General features: G+C 45.6%; 1 protein-coding gene across 2 annotated transcripts in view; it reads left to right on the top strand.

Moving 5' to 3' along the window:
* Positions 1 to 25,516, top strand: part of NEGR1 (neuronal growth regulator 1) — a 464,122-nt gene that overhangs the window by 360,091 nt on the left and 78,515 nt on the right. For both annotated transcript variants that reach the window (XM_072129222.1, XM_072129221.1), the window contains exons 5-6: positions 7,923 to 8,043; positions 19,459 to 19,610. In XM_072129222.1, coding sequence (XP_071985323.1) covers positions 7,923 to 8,043; positions 19,459 to 19,610 — 273 coding nt within the window. The remainder of the gene's footprint in view (positions 1 to 7,922; positions 8,044 to 19,458; positions 19,611 to 25,516) is intronic.

The following is a 25,516-nucleotide window of genomic DNA, read 5'->3' as shown; positions in this document are numbered from 1 at the left end:
GGAAACATTGTACATAGAGGAAACATTGTACATATAGAGGAAACATTGTACATAGAGGAAACATTGTACATATAGAGGAAACATTGTACAAAGAGGAAACATTGTACATAGAGGAAACATTGTACACATAGAGGAAACATTGTACATAGAGGAAACATTGTACATAGAGGAGACATTGTACATAGAGGAAACATTGTACATAGAGGAAACATTGTACATATAGAGGAAACATTGTACATAGAGGAAACATTGTACATAGAGGAAACATTGTACATAGAGGAAACATTGTACACATAGAGGAAACATTGTACATAGAGGAGACATTGTACATAGAGGAAACATTGTACATAGAGGAAACATTGTACATAGAGGGAACATTGTACATAGAGGAGACATTGTACACATAGAGGAAACATTGTACATAGAGGAAACATTGTACATAGAGGAGACATTGTACACACAGAGGAAACATTGTACACATAGAGGAAACATTGTACATAGAGGAAACATTGTACATAGAGGAAACATTGTACATAGAGGAAACATTGTACACAGAGGAAACATTGTACATAGAGGAAACATTGTACATAGAGGAAACATTGTACATAGAGGAAACATTGTACACAGAGGAAACATTGTACACAGAGGAAACATTGTACATAGAGGGAACATTGTACATAGAGGAAACATTGTACATAGAGGAAACATTGTACACAGAGGAAACATTGTACATAGAGGAAACATTGTACATAGAGGAAACATTGTACATAGAGGAAACATTGTACATAGAGGAAACATTGTACATATAGAGGAAACATTGTACATAGAGGAAACATTGTACATAGAGGAAACATTGTACATAGAGGAAACATTGTACATAGAGGAAACATTGTACATAGAGGAGACATTGCACATAGAGGAAACATTATACATAGAGGAAACATTGTACACATAGAGAAAACATTGTACATAGAGGAAACATTGTACATAGAGGAAACATTGTACATATAGAGGAAACATTGTACATAGAGGAAACATTGTACATAGAGGAAACATTGTACATAGAGGAAACATTGTACATAGAGGAAACATTGTACATAGAGGAGACATTGCACATAGAGGAAACATTGTACATAGAGGAAACATTGTACATAGAGGAAACATTGTACATAGAGGAAACATTGTACATAGAGGAAACATTGTACATAGAGGAAACATTGTACACATAGAGGAAACATTGTACATAGAGGACACATTGTACATAGAGGAAACATTGTACATAGAGGAAACATTGTACATAGAGGAAACATTGTACACATAGAGGAAACATTGTACACATAGAGGAAACATTGTACATAGAGGAAACATTGTACACATAGAGGAAACATTGTACATAGAGGAAACATTGTACACAGAGGAAACATTGTACACATAGAGGAAACATTGTACACATAGAGGAAACATTGTACTCATAGAGGAAACATTGTACATAGAGGAAACATTGTACATAGAGGAAACATTGTACATAGAGGAAACATTGTACATAGAGGACACATTGTACATAGAGGAAACATTGTACATAGAGGAAACATTGTACATAGAGGAAACATTGTACATAGAGGAAACATTGTACACATAGAGGAAACATTGTACACATTGAGGAAACATTGTACATAGAGGAAACATTGTACACATAGAGGAAACATTGTACACATTGAGGAAACATTGTACACATTGAGGAAACATTGTACATAGAGGAAACATTGTACATAGAGGAAACATTGTACATAGAGGAAACATTGTACATAGAGGAAACATTGTACACATAGAGGAAACATTGTACATAGAGGAAACATTGTACACATAGAGGAAACATTGTACATAGAGGAAACATTGTACATAGAGGAAACATTGTACATAGAGGAAACATTGTACATAGAGGAAACATTGTACACATGGAGGAAACATTGTACACATAGAGGAAACTTTGTACACATAGAGGAAACATTGTACATAGAGGAAACATTGTACATAGAGGACACATTGTACATAGAGGAAACATTGTACATAGAGGAAACATTGTACATAGAGGAAACATTGTACATAGAGGACACATTGTACATAGAGGAAACATTGTACATAGAGGAAACATTGTACATAGAGGAAACATTGTACATAGAGGAAACATTGTACATAGAGGAAACATTGTACACATAGAGGAAACATTGTACACATTGAGGAAACATTGTACATAGAGGAAACATTGTACACATAGAGGAAACATTGTACACATTGAGGAAACATTGTACACATAGAGGAAACATTGTGCACATTGAGGAAACATTGTGCACATTGAGGAAACATTGTACATAGAGGATATATTGTACATAGAGGAAACATTGTACATAGAGGAAACATTGTACATAGAGGAAACATTGTACACAGAGGAAACATTGTACATAGAGGAAACATTGTACATAGAGGAAACATTGTACATAGAGGAAACATTGTACATAGAGCAAACATTGTACACATAGAGGAAACATTGTACATATAGAGGAAACATTGTACACATAGAGGAAACATTGTACATAGAGGAAACATTGTACATAGAGGAAACATTGTACACATAGAGGAAACATTGTACATAGAGGAAACATTGTACACAGAGAAAACATTGTACATAGAGGAAATATTGTACACAGAGAAAACATTGTACATAGAGAAAACATTGTACATAGAGGAAACATTGTACACACAGAGGAAACATTGTACATAGAGGAAACATTGTACACATAGAGAAAACATTGTACATAGAGAAAACATTGTACATAGAGGAAACATTGTACACATAGAGGAAACATTGTACATAGAGGAAACATTGTACATATAGAGGAAACATTGTACAAAGAGGAAACATTGTACATAGAGGAAACATTGTACACATAGTGGAAACATTGTACATAGAGGAAACATTGTACATAGAGGAAACATTGTACACATAGAGGAAACATTGTACATAGTGGAAACATTGTACACATAGTGGAAACATTGTACATAGAGGAAACATTGTACATAGAGGAAACATTGTACATAGAGGAGACATTGTACATAGAGGAAACATTGTACACACAGAGGAAACATTGTACATAAAGGAAACATTGTACATAAAGGAAACATTGTACATAGAGGAAACATTGTACATAGAGGAAACATTGTACATAGAGGAGACATTGTACATAGAGGAGACATTGTACATAGAGGAAACATTGTACACATAGTGGAAACATTGTACATAGAGGAAACATTGTACATAGAGGAAACATTGTACATAGAGGAGACATTGTACATAGAGGAGACATTGTACATAGAGGAGACATTGTACATAGAGGAAACATTGTACATAGAGGAGACATTGTACATAGAGGAAACATTGTACATAGAGGAGACATTGTACATAGAGGAAACATTGTACACACAGAGGAAACATTGTACATAGAGGAAACATTGTACACACAGAGGAAACATTGTACATAGAGGAAACATTGTACATAGAGGGAACATTGTACATAGAGGAAACATTGTACACAGAGGAAACATTGTACATAGAGGAAACATTGTACATAGAGGAGACATTGTACATAGAGGAAACATTGTACATAGAGGAAACATTGTACATATAGAGGAAACATTGTACATAGAGGAAACATTGTACATATAGAGGAAACATTGTACAAAGAGGAAACATTGTACATAGAGGAAACATTGTACACATAGAGGAAACATTGTACATAGAGGAAACATTGTACATAGAGGAGACATTGTACATAGAGGAAACATTGTACATAGAGGAAACATTGTACATATAGAGGAAACATTGTACATAGAGGAAACATTGTACATAGAGGAAACATTGTACATAGAGGAAACATTGTACACATAGAGGAAACATTGTACATAGAGGAGACATTGTACATAGAGGAAACATTGTACATAGAGGAAACATTGTACATAGAGGGAACATTGTACATAGAGGAGACATTGTACACATAGAGGAAACATTGTACATAGAGGAAACATTGTACATAGAGGAGACATTGTACACACAGAGGAAACATTGTACACATAGAGGAAACATTGTACATAGAGGAAACATTGTACATAGAGGAAACATTGTACATAGAGGAAACATTGTACACAGAGGAAACATTGTACATAGAGGAAACATTGTACATAGAGGAAACATTGTACATAGAGGAAACATTGTACACAGAGGAAACATTGTACACAGAGGAAACATTGTACATAGAGGGAACATTGTACATAGAGGAAACATTGTACATAGAGGAAACATTGTACACAGAGGAAACATTGTACATAGAGGAAACATTGTACATAGAGGAAACATTGTACATAGAGGAAACATTGTACATAGAGGAAACATTGTACATATAGAGGAAACATTGTACATAGAGGAAACATTGTACATAGAGGAAACATTGTACATAGAGGAAACATTGTACATAGAGGAAACATTGTACATAGAGGAGACATTGCACATAGAGGAAACATTATACATAGAGGAAACATTGTACACATAGAGAAAACATTGTACATAGAGGAAACATTGTACATAGAGGAAACATTGTACATATAGAGGAAACATTGTACATAGAGGAAACATTGTACATAGAGGAAACATTGTACATAGAGGAAACATTGTACATAGAGGAAACATTGTACATAGAGGAGACATTGCACATAGAGGAAACATTGTACATAGAGGAAACATTGTACATAGAGGAAACATTGTACATAGAGGAAACATTGTACATAGAGGAAACATTGTACATAGAGGAAACATTGTACACATAGAGGAAACATTGTACATAGAGGACACATTGTACATAGAGGAAACATTGTACATAGAGGAAACATTGTACATAGAGGAAACATTGTACACATAGAGGAAACATTGTACACATAGAGGAAACATTGTACATAGAGGAAACATTGTACACATAGAGGAAACATTGTACATAGAGGAAACATTGTACACAGAGGAAACATTGTACACATAGAGGAAACATTGTACACATAGAGGAAACATTGTACTCATAGAGGAAACATTGTACACATAGAGGAAACATTGTACTCATAGAGGAAACATTGTACACATAGAGGAAACATTGTACATAGAGGAAACATTGTACACAGAGGAAACATTGTACATTGAGGAAACATTGTACATAGAGGAAACATTGTACATAGAGGAAACATTGTACATAGAGGAAACATTGTACACATTGATGTTTGTGCTCTAAAACTACTACATTGTAGCCATAGGTGACTATACAGACGTTCCCCTACTTAAGAACTCTCGACTTACATACGACCCCTAGTTACAAACGGACCTCTGGATATTGGTAATTTCTTGTACTTTAGTCCTAGGCTATAATAATCAGCTGTAACAGTTATCACAGGCGTCTGTAATGAAGCTTTAGTGTTAATCCTGATTCTTATGACAATCCAACATTTTTAAAATCCAATTGTCACAGAGACCAAAAAAGTTCAGTCTGGGGTTACAATATTAAAATATACAGTTCAGTCTTACATACAAATTCAACTTAAGAACAAACCTACAGACCCTATCTTGTATGTAACCCGGGGACTGTCTGTACTATAGATATCAAGTATAATATAGAAACAGGAATGTAGGCGGCCATAATACAAATGTTAGTATATTATACATTAGAAACACATTTCCTATAGTACAGACGTCATTCTATAGTCTGGGGACATGATGACCCCGGCATAGATGGATGACCCCCCTTGTACTTGATGTCTTGTCCTCCAGCATAGACTTCACTGTCCCAAAACTTTGTAGCCATGTTTTTATCTGGAAATGTTTCCCTCCCGTCTGTTGGAGCTCCTGCGGTAGAATAATTGTGATAATCGTGTCTGCAGATATAACAAGGGCCAGTTTGGCGTCTGCCATCGCTGCTGACAACGCACTGACTTACGAGCTGCCAGATGGCGCTGGTTCTATCACTGCAACCGGACCTGGTGGCTGCAATATGGGGCCCACTGGGAAAGATGGGATGAAATATTTTTATGATATATATGTGTGTATATATGTAATATATGTATATATAGCATTTCTATGAAAATTGCACATATCTACTGTGATTTACATGACATTTTTTAAATTGCAATATATGAAATATATGGATAGTAGCAGCAGGACTGTGAAATAACTTTTTATTCCGGTATTTTGCATGCAATGGCAGTCCTGGGGATGTGTCCTGATACTCCTGTGCTTTTACACTTCTGCACTGAATTGCTCTCTGGTGTTTTATTCTGCTTAGAGTAGATGTAGTTGAAGGCTCCGGGTCAAATATTACAGAAGCCACTGTAAATCCCCCATCATAACCCATCATGATGAACCAGGGACATTACTCATAGATCCAGGGCCCCTGACTGTAATATCATCTTATCAACGGTTTCCTTCCTTTTAAAATCAACTTTTAAAAGTCTGCTACCAGAGCCCCTCCATTTTGCAGCCACTTACTTTTCTGGATAGGACCTTACTTGCTGATCAGTGGGGGTCCTAGTGCTGAGACCCCCACAGATCACGTAAACAAGGGGTCTGTAAACGAGGAGCTGACAGAGATCGGTGAGCGCAGCGCTTGCCAATTTCCATCAGCTCCATAGAGATTAATGGAGCAGAACGGTAATGCGCGGCCGTCTGTTCCAATAATCCGAAGGAGCGATGAGGGGTCAGACGAAGGTACATGGGACCCCATCAGACCTCTAGTTTTTATGATCTGTGGGGGTCTCAGCACTGAGACCCCCACTGATCAGCAAGTTAGGCCATATCCCGTGGATAGGGCCTAACTTTTCTTTGTGGGAAAATCCCTTGAAGTCCGGAACCTTGGAGAAGTCATAGCTTCTCAAGGGGAAGTCGTAGGGGCAGGGTTCTGGTATCATTGGATCAGTGTGAATACCTGGATCGCATTGATACCAAACCTGACCCATTTGCAATGTTCCCATTCCGAGATATGTATACCTCTGGACCCAAAGATGCTAGAGCCTTGGGAATTGGAGCACTGTGATCCCCTGATGATAACTTCCAAAAATCTTGTTCCCTTGGGCTGAGATGGATCATAACTCCATAACCAACATATGGGTCCGAAAGTTTTATGTAAGATTTACTTACCCGGCCCATTCGCGATCCAGCGGCGTGTTCGGGTCCGGACGGGATTTATTAAGGTAGTTCCTCCGCCGTCCACCAGGTGGCACTGCTGCGCTTAAAAGCATCGGAACGCAGTGGAGTTCACCGGCCTATTCCTGGTGAAGGTAAGTGCAAGCTCCGCGACAGATTTTTTGTTTTAAATGCTGCGGTTTTTCCGAATACGTTGGGTTTTCGCTCGGCCACTCCCCCCGATTTCCGATATGGGTGGCCTGATGAACAGGACAATGGGAATCTCTCTAGTTCATCACACACATCCGCCCAGGAGACAACACCTGACACCGGCCGCAGGCTACATGGTTACACTCCCTCTGTAGCATTAAGCTTTGATTCATATCAAGTAGTGATCGTACTTAAATGTCAGAAGATACAAAGTAACAACTTGGTTCTGGCTTCATCTTTATGTGTAAGAGCAAAGCATCATGGGAAAATGCCACAACATTACATTAGGGGGGGGGGGACAGTTCAACGACCTTCCACGATCACCAAAATACTAATTGCACATCCCAAATTGTGAGCTCTATGACCTGTGACCTGAGGGTGTGATGAATTCTCTGTACTGCGCCACAGATAATGTTACATGTTATCATATAACACAAATACTGTATTAGATAATGTACGGATGACATTTTTTGCGGCTCTTTTAACAATAACTTTGATTTTTTTTCAGTTGCACCAACAATCCTGGAAATAACACCGTCTGGGGTTTCCCTCGGAAAAACCGGATTAATCAGATGTGAAACGGCGTCCGTCCCCACTCCTTCATTCGAGTGGTACAAAGGAGATAAGAAGTAAGTTTATATACACAGTGTCTGCACCAGCAGCAGAATAGTGAGTGCAGCTCTGGAGTATAATACAGGATGTAACTCAGGATCAGTACAGGATAAGTAATGTCATGTATGTACACAGTGACTGCACCAGCAGCAGAATAGTGAGTGCAGCTCTGGGGTATAATACAGGATGTAACTCAGGATCAGTACAGGATAAGTAATGTCATGTATGTACACAGTGACTGCACCAGCAGCAGAATAGTGAGTGCAACTCTGGGGTATAATACAGGAGGTAACTCAGGATCAGTACAGGATAAGTAATCTCATGTATGTACACAGTGACTGCACCAGCAGCAGAATAGTGAGTGCAGCTCTGGAGCACAGGATGTAACTCAGGATCAGTACAGGATAAGTAATGTCATGTATGTACACAGTGACTGCACCAGCAGCAGAATAGTGAGTGCAGCTCTGGGGTATAATGCAGGATGTAACTCAGGATCAGTACAGGATAAGTAATGTCATGTATGTACACAGTGACTGCACCAGCAGCAGAATAGTGAGTGCAGCTCTGGGGTATAATACAGGATGTAACTCAGGATCAGTACAGGATAAGTAATGTCAGTACACAGTGACTGCACCAGCAGCAGAATAGTGAGTGCAGCTCTGGAGCACAGGATGTAACTCAGGATCAGTACAGGATAAGTAATGTCATGTATGTACACAGTGACTGCACCAGCAGCAGAATAGTGAGTGTAGCTCTGGGGTATAATACAGGATGTAACTCAGGATCAGTACAGGATAAGTAATGTCATGTATGTACACAGTGACTGCACCAGCAGCAGAATAGTGCGTGCAATCTCATTCTGCTGTGTGCTACTGAAGGGTGTGGTTGTGTGCTGCTGAGCTCCTGCACCACCTGGTGGAAGACCAATCCACCCAGGCCTGCTCTCTCCTCCCCAGGGAGGGAGTGGGTTCTGTGGGATGAATCCTACAGGAAAATCCCAGGCTTCTGCCTCCCGGACCAGGCCGGCGGGGGGCAGGAGAAACCAGTTACCGGCCAAAGCACAGGGGGTAAGAAGATCTGCCCGGTGCCAAGGACGCAGCGATGTGACCTCGGCTGCCACCCCCAAGACCCAGGGAAGCCGCAAGGTCTCCGGATCACAGAAGATAAAGGCAAGTGACATCAGCCTGAGTGCTCCTCCTGGAAAGCTGAGTGACTGTGCAGGAAAGCTGGGTGGTTCAGCTGGAAAGCTGGGTGCTCACGGAGGTGTGGAAAAGGCATGGGGAGATCTAAAAACCCGGGAGTCTGCTACCATCTATGGCTCCCGGATTGCTGAGCACCTCCGTGAGTACGAGGAAGCTGGCAAGGCGCTGAGGAGGCTCCAGGAGGAGATAAGGGAGACCGTGGCCCTAGCGGGGGTGGCCACTAAGAAGAAGAAGCCTGATCTTCTTATCACCATCAACAGGCTTAAAGCCGAGGTCACCGCTCTGGAGGAGAAGCGTCAACTTATCCGTGACAACAGCGGTCCGTTCCGGGAAAAGCTGGAGAACGACGTGAGGTTTGAAGAAATGCGCCAGGAGAAGCTGAGAAAGCTGAAGGGGCTTGAGATCCAGGCGGATGATGGCGATGATGAGGAGGATGAGGAAGATCAGCCGTGTCCGTCTGGTGGCCTGCACCAACACCAGCAGGCCTCGCACGACAGGCTGCCTGCAGAGCAAGCGCCATTACCATCAGGCTGCGGCTCTGCCAACCTGGAGGAGGAAAGTGATGGCAGCGACCAGGGAGGGGCGCTAATGGCTCAAATACGACATCTCGAGTCCCCAGTTCACCTCCAGGACTTTTCCTTCGGCGATGATTTGCCTGATGACGACCAAAAGAGGAAGAGGAGACCGAAGAAGACCAAGACGTCTCAGGAGGTGAGCTTGGTGTTTCGTCCCCTCCCTGTTTCCTCCAGGCGGGCAGCAGTGTCAGCCTGTCGTGTAGGCCCCGTTACCCAGCCCAGCCCGAATCCTGCAGTGGACTCGGTGCCAGGGTGCGGGGAGAGTGCAAAGCCACGTTCCATCATGGCGCAGAGCACCAGCCTTGTTTGTAGTAGCAAGGATGGTGCAGGGAAGGCATCGGCCAATAGGCCGGACAGTGAGGGCGTTCCGGCAGGTCCTGGTACTGTGTGCTGCCCCCCAGTGGGAGGGGGGGGGTGGCCCGGGTGTGGTGGCTCCTGTGGCCCCTAGCGCTGTGGCTGCTGCCAGCTACGGTGAGCAGCGGCAGTGTGATGGGGCTGCTGGGGCTTGTGGTGCAGCGCCTCCCAAGCGTCCTGTGCAGCTTGTGGGAAAGGGCGCAGGCAAAGTGTTGTTTTGCATTGGGTCATCTGACCCTGGAGAGGGCACAAAAAGACTGTCCGGAGTCTGCAAGGGCAAGCGGCCTCTTGCATCCAGCGAGCAGCAGAGCAAAAATATCAAAAAAACTGCTGGACAACAAGGGGTTAATGCCAATGAGGCAGAGGGCACAAGTAAGATCGGGGTTGGAGCTGCCTCTTCTCAGGCTAAATCAGCTATGGAGGTGGCTCTACCCCCAGTGTCCAGTGACGCTGAGGCAACCCCAGGTCCTCCTGGCCCAGCTGGTGTGAGTGATGCAAGGAAGTGAGGCAGTATTGTACATAGTGTGGTGAATGTTGGGGTGGTGAATGGTGCTGAGGGGGGTGATCCTGGTGTGCGTGCTGGACCATCTGCACCCCCAGTGGTGGCCGCTCCCATAAGGAGCTATGCGAGTGTCACCGCTGGGGCAAGTGGGGTTAACTCCTTGTCTCCTGGCTCTGGGAATAGCGTTTTGCAAAGGCGTCTTCTGGAGGCTCTCAGGAGAGGGGAAAAGTCAATCAATGTAGAGGGGAGAGATGTTGATCTATCCTTCTGGACAGACAGGCATGGCCTGGCAGCCTTCCAAGAGAAAAGGGGGGGAGAGACTGTATGGTCTTTACCCACAACTGGGCCCGGAGCTGCCCGTAGGAATGTGGTTCGTCTTCGCTGGAGGGGCAGTGACGCATGCCCACCCAGGTCAAGGGTGGTGGAGCTCCTCCTGAAGATGAACTTCAGGGCTAGTGACATCTTTGCCCTGATACATCCTTATGGTACTCCGGAGTTTGATGTCAGCTTTGTCCGGCCGGAGGGCTTAGAGCTCTTCTGGTCGAATTATGAGCTGGCAAAGAACGAGCCCGCATGGCGAGACTTTGCTGTGCAAGCAGTGTCTCGCCAAAACACAGTCAAGAAGGTGACCGTTTTGACCCGTAACGAGTCACTTTCTTGCATGGACATCATGACTTGGCTCAGTCGTTATGGCGAAGTAGTTCAGGTACCTCAGAAAAACCGCGATGAATTTGGCATTTGGTCTGGGGCCTGGACCTTCATGATGAAGTTGAAGTGTTCAGGCGGCACAGTCGCCCACATTCCTTCTTCAGCCTTTCTTGGGCGAGACAGAATCCTGATTTTCTACCAGGGGCAGCCGAAGGTCTGTCACAGGTGCGGTGACCCAACACACTTTAGCGCCAGCTGCCAAGTGCAGAAGTGCGCTTTGTGTGGTGGGCTAGGTCATCTCGCTGCATCCTGTAAGGACATTAGGTGTAACCTGTGTGGTGAGCTCGGTCACCCTTTCAGCCGTTGTCCTCGCTCCTTTGCCAATGCGGTTGTCACCCCAGTGGAGGAGAGCCATGAGGTTGCTTCTGCTGGGGAAGGTACCAGCAGAGGTGGAGGAGCTGAGGGGCCTGTGAAGAAAAGCAAGAATAAGTCACCTTCTCAGTTGAGGCGGCTTGAAGCCAGACAAAAAGGGAGAGACCTGGGGAAGCCTCAAGTTGCTGGGGTGACCCTTGGTCCTTCCTCAGAGGCTGGTCATGCTACTGAGGCCCTGAGGGATGATGAGTTGGATGAGGAGGTCAGGAGGATGGAGCGCGAGAAAGGTGCCATGTCCTCCACGTCCTTCCATTATGAGAGTATGGATGAGGATAACAGGATTTGGCTAGAAAATAAGCGCAAGCAGAAAAAGAAAAAACGCGGCGTATCTAAGGTACCTAAGGAAGGGAAAACTTCCTCCCCTCTGGTTGAGCTTTCCAACCAGTTCCTCACCCTCGATGAGATCGCCTCCTCGGAAGGAGAGGCTGAGGGCGGGGTTCTGGAGGTGGCGGCGAAGCAGCCTGCAGGGGGCGCCGAGTCTCTATCCTCTGGGGAAGCCGGGTCCTCAGAGTGGGAGACTGACTCAGAGTCAGGAGACAAGAACGAAGGAGAGGGTGGTCCGGGTGGGTCCTTGGGGGCCAGTAATAACATGGACACCTCAATTTCGTTAAAAAGAAGTTGCCCCAATTCTGAAGGGAAAAGGGAAAAGGGATCATCCTCAGAGGAGAGTAGAGGGAAGGGAGGTAGTAAGAAAAAAGCCGTCTAACTCAATCATTCATGATGGCGGCACCCACTCCGTTGACGCTGGCGTCCATTAATGTCGCCAGCATTAAGTCTGATGCGGCTAGATTTGCGGCCTTTGATTTTCTCGGCCGTGTTGAAGCCGACATTTTATTTTTGCAGGAGACCAGGCTGCCAGATTTGGCGGCCGTGTTTAAAGCTAAGAGGGAATGGAGACATGGGCCTTCCTATTGGTCTCTTGCGGCCGAGCCGTATAGCGGAGTGGCGGTACTTTTTACCGCACCGGTAGAATGCCGACGAGTTATTGAGTTAGAAATGGGGAGGTGCCTGATCCTGGATGTCCTCATGAAGGGACAAGAACTTCGTCTTATTAACATCTATGGTCCCCAGTCCAAGTGGGACAGGAAGTGTCTCTTTATGAGGATCAAGCCCTACCTTTTTACAAGTCGGCAGGTGGTCTTTGGAGGGGACTTCAATGCTGTCACGAGGTCCCAGGATAGGGGAGGTTCCAGAGACAAGCTGACTTATGATAGCGTCGCTCTTAATAGCATAGCCAGTGAGGCTCGCCTGGTGGATGTCCACATCCCGCACACCCCTATTCACCTATTATAGGGGTAGCTGCAGGTCTAGAATAGACAGGTTTTATTTAAAGGAGGAAGCCATCTCTTCAGCAGTGTCCGTTGTTGAGGTGGAGTTCTCCGACCACTGTTTAATTTTGTTTTCTCTGAATGTTACAGAGACCCCCCGGATGGGAAGAGGCTACTGGAAGCTCAATTCGTCTCTCCTGGAAGAAGCAGAGATCAGACAATCCTTTGAGGACTTTCTTCAGAGCCAGGTACCATTGCTGGGCCTTTGTAGCAGTAAGTCAGAGTGGTGGGAGATGCTCAAGAAAAGGGTGGCGAGATTCTTCCGCCAGCTCTCGAGCCTCAGGAGCCTGGACAGGTACCGCCTGTATCAGGGCCTGAGGAGGAAACTCGAGCATCTCGTCTCGACTGGAGGTAGTCGTGAGGACATCTCCAGAGTGAAATCCTTGCTGAAGAGGTGTCAGTACGATAGACACGCATCTTTGGTTTTTGAGAGGGATTACGGGAAATACCGCTCGCCCGACCCTTACAGAAACTGCAAGATGTCAGTGAATGGTAAAGTTGTCACAGGACTGGTTGACAGTACGGGATCCCTGAAAAGGTCCAGATCAGGGATTCTGGAGGTCGTCAGATCCTTCTACTCGCACCTCTTGGGCAGGAAGGATCTAGATCGGGATGTGATGTCGGCTTTCCTGGCTGAAACTGTCCCTGAGCCAGGAGTAGACCCCTCTCTTGATGTTTTGACAGAGATGATCAGGGAAGAGGAAGTCAGCCTGGCGATTGAAGGGCTCGCCCTCAAGAAATCGCTAGGTCCGGATGGCTTAACATCTGAGTTTTATAAGACCTTTAAGGACGCCTTGGTTCCCCTCTTGACTGAGGTATTCAATGAGTGTCTTTCCTCGGGCGCTCTGCCGAAGTCAATGAGGAGGTCAGCCCTGATCATTCTGTCAAAGGGTAAGGACCGATCTCGTATTGAGAACTGGCGTCCCATAGCGCTTCTCAATACGGACAGAAAGGTTTTGGCAAAGGTGCTGTTTAATCGGCTGGTGCAGTTTGCGCCCCGGCTCCTTTCGGGGACCCAGCACTGCTCTGTTCCAGGCCGCAGTACATTTAGTGCTGTGCTTTGTGTCCGGGAGGCAGTGGAGCAGGGCAGGGCTGGTAACTGGAAGGGGTACTTGCTGTCCTTGGATCAGGCAAAAGCGTTTGATCTGGTTGACCACGAGTACCTCTGGTCTGTCCTTCTGAGGTATGGCCTGCCGGGGGAGTTTGTCAATTGGCTAAAGGTTTTGTACACAGAGGCAGAGAGTTTCCCGCTTGTGAACGGTTGGATTGGCCGCTCTTTTGAGGTCGGGTCTGGTGTTGCCAGGGTTGTCCTCTGAGCCCACTCTTATACGTGTTCGCGATTGACCCATTCCTTATTAGGGTTGATCGTGGGCCGTTGGTGGGAGTCGGGATGGACCAGGCGGATGATGTCACCGTTTTTGTGTCCTCGAGAGGGGAGGCGCAATGGGTGATGTCACAGGTTGACCGCTACTCAGAGGCTTCTGGGTCCAAGATCAACCGGGATAAGTGTGAGAGTCTCTGGCTGGGAGAGGGGGATCCAGGGTTTGATCTCCCGGACACTCTTCCAGGGCCCCAAGACTCTGCCAAAGTTCTCGGCATCGAATTTGGCCAGGGGGATTACCCCATGCAAAACTGGGTCGGCAGGATTAAGATCGCCGCCCAGAAGGTGGACCAGTGGAAGGGTTGGTCTTTGACCCTCAGGGAAAGGGTGAACTTGATTAAAACTTACCTGCTCCCGTTACTGATTTATCTGGGCAGTGTGTGCATGTTGCCAGAACCCCTCTGGACTCGGGTCTACAGTCTGTTCTTCCAGCTGTTATGGGGGAATAGGCTGAACCTAATCAAGAGGGAGGTTACTTACCGCACGAGGAGACAAGGAGGGTTGTGTATGGTCAACCCTGTGGTGTTCCTAGTGAATACCTTTCTTAAGATCAATATCGCAAACCTCTGGAAAGAGAGGGCTCCTCCGTGGGTATACTCCTGCAGGGGATGGGCTCCTCCGTGGGTATACTCCTGCAGGGGATGGTTTCGGCCTTTCTTCCAGGAATGGGAGACAGGAGGGCGAGTGAAGGATCTCCGTACACCACATGGGCATCTTCCGGCTTACGCTACCCCGGTTCTGAAGGTGATTCGCCGGTGGGGTCTGGGAATGTGGGAGATCAGGACCATGTCGAGGAAAGTCCTTGACAAAAGGGTTCTGTTGACCCATTTCCAGAAGCCTCTGGCTCTCAGGGATTGCCCAAGTCGGGATCTTGGGGTGGGTTTAGGTCTTTTGAATTCCAACAGGATCCCCTTGAAGTTTTGGGACTTGACTTGGCGCTGCTTCCATGGAAAGCTGTGTGTGAGGGACAATCTGAAGTGTAGGAGCTCTGAGGAAAGGGGTTGTCCCCGGGAGGAGTGCGGTGGTCTGCTGGAGAGCATGGACCACTTCCTGCTTCAGTGCCCCTTTAACACAGAGGTGTACAACCGGGTGGGTGCTTCCATCCATTGGCCCGGGTTGGCCGGTCTCTCCTATGCGGAGTGGGCCTATGGAGCATTCAGAGGCCTGGGTGGCCGGGACCGCTGCACGTTATTCCTAGTCAGTCTAGTGGTCAGGTACCACACGTGGAACGCACGGTGTTTAGTATCGACGCAGCGTAAAATCCTCCCGGTGGATGAGGTGGTTAGGAACATTCTGGGTGACCTGGTGAAGGTGCGCTCTCTGGAGTATGAGAGGCTGGGCACGGGGAGGGCCTCTCTCCTTTGGAGGGGGTTCTCCTTTAGTGTCCCTTAGTCTGTCATCTCCTCTCCTGGTGTTGGGCTGAAGCTGACACTGTAGATTTTTGTTTTGTATCTGAGGTTATAGAGATGTAGGGGCTTGCAGGCGCCGATCCTGGGCTTTATGTGGTTGGTTTGTTATGTTGATTTGTTTAATGTGTTTGTATTTTGTGTACAGTGTGTATTTATGTAGTTATAGTTAATTTGTATATAGCTTGGTTGGTTTTGGGGTGTTGGTGTTAGGGTGTTAGGTTGGGAGGGGGGTGGACGGGATTTGGACAATATGATCCTGGACACTGGTCTGGACTATATAGCGCGAACTTTGGACGTTAGACCAGTGTCTGGGTGGGAGGGTGATGGGCGTGGGATTTAGTTAGTTATATTTAATGTTTTTATTTCCTGTTTGTCTTTTTTTTTGCTGTGTATTCTTTAGTTATTTATGGAAAAAAAAAAAAAAATTATAAAAAATTATATATATAAAAAAAAAAAAAAAAAAAAAAAAAAATTAGGTGGTGGGATTGGGTGAAGGTTTTGTTTTATAATGCTGATTGTGTGGTGTGTGTGTGGCTGGGCCAGGAGATTTTTGTAAGTCTCTTTTAGTTTGTATTATTGTTTTGTTATTATTATTATTGTTTTGTTTTGCCAGAAGTTATGGCTTGATTTATGTTTATTGTTGTAATGTTTTTCATTTTTATATATAAAATAAAAGATTTACAGGATGTAACTCAGGATCAGTACAGGATAAGTAATGTCATGTATGTACACAGTGACTGCACCAGCAGCAGAATAGTGAGTGCAGCTCTGGGGTATAATACAGGATGTAACTCAGGATCAGTACAGGATAAGTAATGTCATGTATGTATATAGTGACTGCACCAGCAGCAGAATAGTGAGTGCAGCTCTGCAGTATAATACAGGATGTAACTCAGGATCAGTACAGGATAAGTAATGACATGTATGTACACAGTGACTGCACCTGCAGCAGAATAGTGAGTGCAGCTCTGGGGTATAATAGAGGATGTAACTCAGGATCAGTACAGGATAAGTAATGTCATGTATGTACACAGTGACTGCACCAGCAGCAGAATAGTGAGTGCAGCTCTGCAGTATAATACAGGATGTAACTCAGGATCAGTACAGGATAAGTAATGTCATGTATGCACACAGTGACTGCACCAGCAGCAGAATAGTGAGTGCAGCTCTTGGGGTATAATACAGGATGTAACTCAGGATCAGTACAGGATAAGTAATGTCATGTATGTACACAGTGACTGCACCAGCAGCAGAATAGTGAGTGCAGCTCTTGGGGTATAATACAGGATGTAACTCAGGATCAGTACAGGATAAGTAATGTCATGTATGTACACAGTGACTGCACCAGCAGCAGAATAGTGAGTGCAGCTCTTGGGGTATAATACAGGATGTAACTCAGGATCAGTACAGGATAAGTAATGGCATGTATGTACACAGTGACTGCACCAGCAGCAGAATAATGAGTGCAGCTCTGGGGTATAATACAGGATGTAACTCAGGATCAGTACAGGGTAAGTAATGTCATGTATGTACACAGTGACTGCACCAGCAGCAGAATAGTGAGTGCATCTCTGGGGTATAATACAGGATGTAACTCAGGATCAGTACAGGATAAGTAATGTCATGTATGTACACAGTGACTGCACCAGCAGCAGAATAGTGAGTGCATCTCTGGGGTATAATACAGGATGTAACTCAGGATCAGTACAGGATAAGTAATGTCATGTATGTTCACAGTGACTGCTCCAGCAGCAGAATAGTGAGTGCATCTCTGGGGTATAATACAGGATGTAACTCAGGATCAGTACAGGATAAGTAATGTCATGTATGTACACAGTGACTGCACCAGCAGCAGAATAGTGAGTGCAGCTCTGGGGTATAATACAGGATGTAACTCAGGATCAGTACAGGATAAGTAATGTCATGTATGTACACAGTGACTGCACCAGCAGCAGAATAGTGAGTGCAGCTCTTGGGGTATAATACAGGATGTAACTCAGGATCAGTACAGGATAAGTAATGTCATGTATGTACACAGTGACTGCACCAGCAGCAGAATAGTGAGTGCAGCTCTTGGGGTATAATACAGGATGTAACTCAGGATCAGTACAGGATAAGTAATGTCATGTATGTACACAGTGACTGCACCAGCAGCAGAATAGTGAGTGCAGCTCTGGAGTATAATACCGGATGTAACTCAGGATCAGTACAGGATAAGTAATGTCATGTATGTACACAGTGACTGCACCAGCAGCAGAATAATGAGTGCAGCTCTGGGGTATAATACAGGATGTAACTCAGGATCAGTACAGGATAAGTAATGTCATGTATGTACAGTGACTGCACCAGCAGCAGAATAGTGAGTGCAGCTCTGGGGTATAATACAGGATGTAACTCAGGATCAGTACAGGATAAGTAATGTCATGTATGTACACAGTGACTGCACCAGCAGCAGAATAGTGAGTGCAGCTCTGGGGTATAATACAGGATGTAACTCAGGATCAGTACAGGATAAGTAATGTCATGTATGTACACAGTGACTGCACCAGCAGCAGAATAGTGAGTGCAGCTCTTGGGGTATAATACAGGATGTAACTCAGGATCAGTACAGGATAAGTAATGTCATGTATGTACACAGTGACTGCTCCAGCAGCAGAATAGTGAGTGCAGCTCTGGGGTATAATACAGGATGTAACTCAGGATCAGTACAGGATAAGTAATGTCATGTATGTACACAGTGACTGCACCAGCAGCAGAATAGTGAGTGCAGCTCTGGAGTATAATACAGGATGTAACTCAGGGTCAGTACAGGATAAGTAATGTCATGTATGTACACAGTGACTGCACCAGCAGCAGAATAGTGAGTGCAGCTCTGGGGTATAATACAGGATGTAACTCAGGATCAGTACAGGATAAGTAATGTCATGTATGTACACAGTGACTGCTCCAGCAGCAGAATAGTGAGTGCAGCTCTGGGGTATAATACAGGATGTAACTCAGGATCAGTGCAGGATAAGTAATGTCATGTATGTACACAGTGACTGCACCAGCAGCAGAATAGTGAGTGCAGCTCTGGAGTATAATACAGGATGTAACTCAGGGTCAGTACAGGATAAGTAATGTCATGTATGTACACAGTGACTGCACCAGCAGCAGAATAGTGAGTGCAGCTCTGGGGTATAATACAGGATGTAACTCAGGATCAGTACAGGATAAGTAATGTCATGTATGTACACAGTGACTGCTCCAGCAGCAGAATAGTGAGTGCAGCTCTGGGGTATAATACAGGATGTAACTGTTTGTCACTGTATCTGCACCATATACACTGGGCTGGCTGCGCTGGTTCTGGTCTGCCTGTACTGTACGGTGCACATGTGAATGGAGGGCTGTATGTTCCCTGTGTGTACGCATTTCCATGTGTCGGTGTGCTGAGCCTGCGGAGGTGCACTGTTAGTTGTATAGAGGAGACGTCTGACCTGAATAACCGTATATTTGTTTCAGCATCAAGTAAGGAAACAATAAGCTGAGGACACGCGGCGAGTTCTGCGCCGGATGTTATCGGCGCCGGTCCAATATGTGACATTGCTGCTTTCTATTCTAGGCTGACAAACGGACAGCGCGGGATCCTCATAAAGAATTACAACACCAGATCGATCCTGCACGTGTCCAATGTTACGGAGGAGCACTTCGGCAATTACACGTGTGTCGCCATAAACAAGCTGGGAACGAGTAACGCAAGCCTCCCCCTGAACCGTAAGTCATGTCCTCCATCAGCTCTGTGTGCACTGCAAGCTACCTACCTACATGTCTACCTACCTACCTATCTACCTACATGTCTACCTACCTACCTACATGTCTACCTACCTATCTACCTACATGTCTACCTACCTACCTACCTACCTACCTACATGTCTACCTACCTACATGTCTACCTACCTACCTACCTACATGTCTACCTACCTACCTACCTACCTATCTACCTACATGTCTACCTACCTACCTATCTATCTACATGTCTACCTACCTACCTATCTATCTACATGTCTACCTACCTACCTAGCTATCTACATGTCTACCTACCTATCTACCTACATGTCTACCTACCTACCTATCTAACTACATGTCTACCTACCTACCTATCTAACTACATGTCTACCTACCTATCTACCTACATGTCTACCTACCTATCTACCTACATGTCTACCTACCTACCTATCTATCTACATGTCTACCTACCTACCTGTCTATCATCTATTTATCTAATCTAGACAACAGCTGCCTATAATCTGCAAAATAAACCCATATTTTTTATTTTATAATCTGCAAATTGAGCCCAGACTATGACATCCCATAATCCACAAGAAGGTTCAGACTGTGGTAGTTTATGATCTGTAACATATTCTGTAATATTCTATCTGGATTTATATCGTGGAAGATCATAATCTGCTAAATGTATCCATATTATGGAGGTTTACGCTTTGCATTGTGGGTCCGGATTACAGCAGCCTGGAATCTGCTGGATAGATCCATCGTGGAAATGGAAACACTGGACTAGAGATTCTAGAATCTGATGAATGGAAACATATAATCTGTGAAATCCTATAGATCCAGATAATAGCAGCCTATAATCTGCAAAATGCTCCAGATTATCACATCTGTTATTTGGATTATTCTATGGGAGCCCATAATCAAGAGAATGGATGTAGATTATAGCAACCTTTATTCTGCCATATGCGTCAATCTACTACAGTCTGCACAATGAGCCCAGATTACGGCAGCCTATAATCTGCAATATAGATGACAGAATATGCTAAATGGGCTCATGCTATTAAAACTAAAGGAGCCTTCAGTCTGCAGAATGGCTTGGACTATGAGTGGCTAACCTTGGATCTGACCACTATGGGGCACATGTGCTAATCCTGATTACAATGGGGGTCATTTATCTTATTTCCCCCTTCTCTGTGCTCTCTTTGCGCCTGTTGTGAGTCTATTTTTTGCACCTAATTTGTCTTTTTGTCTCTTTGTTAAATGCAGGGTTTTTTTTTTTTTGCGCTTTATTAGACGCAAATTTTAAAAAAGGTGCAATTTGTTGTGCAAATCCCACCATTGCCTTTCTTAAGCATGCTCAGGACGGGCGTGTCACTGCGCAATTATTTGCGCCCATACAGGCGCAAAAGCAGAATAAATGGGGCTGCAAACATTTGTAAAGAGGAGCAAAGTAATGACAAAAAGGGCGCAACATCACACAATGGATACACGGCGAACTGAGGGGCAACGTTTAAAAAAAAACGCAAAATAGGCCAAAACAGCAATTAACAGGCAAAAAGGCGCAAAAACACCAACGAAAGCAAAAGATAAATGACCCCCAATATCCAAGCCTTCTAGATCTTTCTATATGGTGACATCGGGGCCCATGTGACCAGACCCCCCCCCCATGACACCCTGATCAGCCAGTAAGGTCGCGGAGAGGTGATACGATGACATTTACACATGCAGATCACCCCTGATGGATGGAGCGCGTCGCCCTCTATGTTTGTCTTTCATATCCGTCCTGAATACTAATTACTATTCCCACTAATCTCCATCCATGGAATTAGCCTTTAAACTGTGACTTTTATGTCTGATATTGAGACTCGGCTCCGGAGGGCGAAGAATCTCCAATCCTTTTCACATTTTCTGATGGGGAAATAATCCCGTGTTATTAACCCCATCACTGCCAGAAGAGTTTGCTGGAATCTTTTTTGATACATAAAGTAACATGTAATATAAAGTAACATTGTATCTAGGGATATTTCTGTGTTATTCTTATAATAATAATTTATATCAGCCAATGGGAAACCATACAAGGGGGAAGCTCTGTAGTAATAGGGTCGGGGGTCTCCATACAAAGGGGAAGCTCTGCAGTAATAGGGTTGGGGGTCTCCATACAAGGGGGAAGCTCTGCAGTAATAGGGTTGGGGGTCTCCATACAAGGGGGAAGCTCTGCAGTAATAGGGTCGGGGGTCTCCATACAAGGGGGAAGCTCTGCAGTAATAGGGTTGGGGGTCTCCATACAAGGGGGAAGCTCTGCAGTAATAGGGTTGGGGGTCTCCATACAAGGGGGAAGCTCTGCAGTAATAGGGTTGGGGGTCTCCATACAAGGGGGAAGCTCTGCAGTAATAGGGTTGGGGGTCTCCATACAAGGGGGAAGCTCTGCAGTAATAGGGTTGGGGGTCTCCATACAAGGGGGAAGCTCTGCAGTAATAGGGTTGGGGGTCTCCATACAAGGGGGAAGCTCTGCAGTAATAGGGTTGGGGGTCTCCATACAAGGGGGAAGCTCTGCAGTAATAGGGTTGGGGGTCTCCATACAAGGGGGAAGCTCTGCAGTAATAGGGTTGGGGGTCTCCATACAAGGGGGAAGCTCTGCAGTAATAGGGTCGGGGGTCTCCATACAAGGGGGAAGCTCTGCAGTAATAGGGTTGGGGGTCTCCATATAAGGTGGATGCACATGTGTTTGGATGGTAAAATGTTCTTCATACAGTGTTATACATCGGTGAGAAATGGGACAAAATTAGTAAAGACCCAAAGGGTTAAAGGCAATGTCCCATCAGACTACATCCTCTTAGATCCAGGCACCGGGACTGAGGGATCTTCTTATATTTGTTGTCCATGGCCTCCTCCCTTCTAAAATCAACTCCTGATGTAAATGAGTCTGAAGTGCTAGGGTGGGTGATACCAGAGCCTCTCCAAGCTGCAGAATCATGGGCTGTTACACTGTGCAGGAAAAATTCCCCTCCCTCTGTGTTACATTACATCAGGCAGTGTTAGGGGGAAGTGCTGAGGAAGCAGTGGGGAGGGGAAGACAGTATAACAGCACCTGAAGCTACAGCATGGAGGGCCTCCAAAACCCTTGTGACTTAGTAGCATAATTTAAAAAGTTTATGTTAGAAGGAAGGAGCCCTGGACACAGCCAATCACTGGCCTGCGCTGTCATGTGTTACATCACTGATACAGCCAATCACTGGCCTGCGCTGTCATGTGTTACATCACTGATACAGCCAATCACTGGCCTGCGCGGTCATGTGTTACATCACTGATACAGCCAATCACTGGCCTGCGTGGTCATGTGTTACATCACTGATACAGTCAATCACTGGCCTGCGCGGTCACGTGTTACATCACTGATACAGCCAATCATTGGCCTGCGCGGTCATGTGTTACATCACTGATACAGCCAATTACTGGCCTGCGCGGTCACGTGTTACATCACTGATACAGCCAATCACTGGCCTGCGCGGTCATGTGTTACATCACTGATACAGCCAATCACTGGCCTGCGTGGTCATGTGTTACATCACTGATACAGTCAATCACTGGCCTGCGCGGTCACGTGTTACATCACTGATACAGCCAATCATTGGCCTGCGCGGTCATGTGTTACATCACTGATACAGCCAATTACTGGCCTGCGCGGTCACGTGTTACATCACTGATACAGCCAATCACTGGCCTGCGCGGTCATGTGTTACATCACTGATACAGCCAATCACTGGCCTGCGCGGTCATGTGTTACATCACTGATACAGCCAATCACTGGCCTGCGCGGTCATGTGTTACATCACTGATACAGCCAATCACTGGCCTGCGCGGTCATGTGTTACATCACTGATACAGCCAATCACTGGCCTGCGCGGTCACGTGTTAGATCACTGATACAGCCAATCACTGGCCTGCGCGGTCACGTGTTAGATCACTGATACAGCCAATCACTGGCCTGCGCGGTCACGTGTTAGATCACTGATACAGCCAATCACTGGCCTGCGCGGTCACGTGTTACATCACTGATACAGCCAATCACTGGCCTGCGCGGTCATGTGTTACATCACTGATACAGCCAATCACTGGCCTGCGCGGTCATGTGTTACATCACTGATACAGCCAACACTGGCCTGCGCGGTCATGTGTTACATCACTGATACAGCCAATCACTGGCCTGCGCGGTCATGTGTTACATCACTGATACAGCCAATCACTGGCCTGCGCGGTCTTGTGTTACATCACTGATACAGCCAATCACTGGCCTGCGCGGTCATGTGTTACATCACTGATACAGCCAATCACTGGCCTGCGCGGTCATGTGTTACATCACTGATACAGCCAATCACTGGCCTGTGCGGTCATGTGTTACATCACTGATACAGCCAATCACTGGCCTGCGCGGTCATGTGTTACATCACTGATACAGCCAATCACTGGCCTGCGCGGTCATGTGTTACATCACTGATACAGCCAATCACTGGCCTGCGCGGTCACGTGTTACATCACTGATACAGCCAATCACTGGCCTGCGCGGTCATGTGTTACATCACTGATACAGCCAATCACTGGCCTGCGCGGTCATGTGTTACATCACTGATACAGCCAATCACTGGCCTGCGCGGTCACGTGTTACATCACTGATACAGCCAATCACTGGCCTGCGCGGTCATGTGTTACATCACTGATACAGCCAATCACTGGCCTGCGCGGTCACGTGTTACATCACTGATACAGCCAATCACTGGCCTGCGCGGTTATGTGTTACATCACTGATACAGCCAATCACTGGCCTGCGCGGTCATGTGTTACATCACTGATACAGCCAATCACTGGCCTGCTCGGTCATGTGTTACATCACTGATACAGCCAATCACTGGCCTGCTCGGTCATGTGTTACATCACTGATACAGCCAATCACTGGCCTGCGTGGTCATGTGATGAGGACAGTGATTGGCTGCCGCATAACATCGGGAGCGGTGACGGGAAGAAGGTAAGTAAATGGTTTTCTTTTTTTATGCACTTTGTGTCTTTTTTGTTGCAATTATGGAAACCCCATCACAACACTCAGGACTTGCGCAGGCGATGGCTGACGTCGCTGCTCTCCTATATGTTTCTGCTACGTTTTTCTCCGTAAATTGAATTCCATGCGCTTGTAATCATATAAAATTATCGACTAACAGCACATAACAGTCTCTTATAACAAATGTTCCCTGGGAGCCATATGGATGGGGACATTATAGCGTCATCGCCTGTAATAGGCCCGGAGTTCACCGCACGCCGCTCCGCACTAAATGGCTCCCCCCACATTAAGATCATGGCAGCTCCTACTGTATAATCCGGGAAGTGTCATCTTACCACCTGCCGCTCGCCAATAACGCCGTGTACACTGATGCCCGGGTGCAGGGGGGAGATCCTCATCACGTAACTCCCACCCGCCGCGGCCGCGCTTTTAACCTTCAGCTAATACGTATCGACTCGGATGACGGATAATTTTATGATTAAGGTCAAGTGCAGAGGCGAGCTTATTACACGCAGATGAGACGTCCGTAATTGATCATGTTCCTCAGCTACGTCCCTTATTCTAGACTTCTGTGAGTTCATCACCTACCTGGGGAAACCTACCTGCCTCCCCTGCAGAGGTGACGCCCCCCTGATGATGTCACATGACCAGGAGTCTGGATAATACAGGGTCACGGGGCACAAATCTCTCTCCTTTGTTACATTTTGTGACTTCTTCTAGCGCACTAGGGGCATCTCCTCACACTGCTGTGCTACCAGCTCCCTGTACTGAGCTGCTCTATAGCCCATCTTTTGTGCATGTAGTTAGTAGCAGCAGGACTGTGATATATGTATTTATATTG

This window comes from Engystomops pustulosus, chromosome 10 (genome assembly GCF_040894005.1).
Source record: "Engystomops pustulosus chromosome 10, aEngPut4.maternal, whole genome shotgun sequence".
Taxonomy (NCBI): Eukaryota; Metazoa; Chordata; class Amphibia; order Anura; family Leptodactylidae; genus Engystomops; species Engystomops pustulosus.
This window is presented reverse-complemented; position numbering and strand designations above follow the sequence as displayed.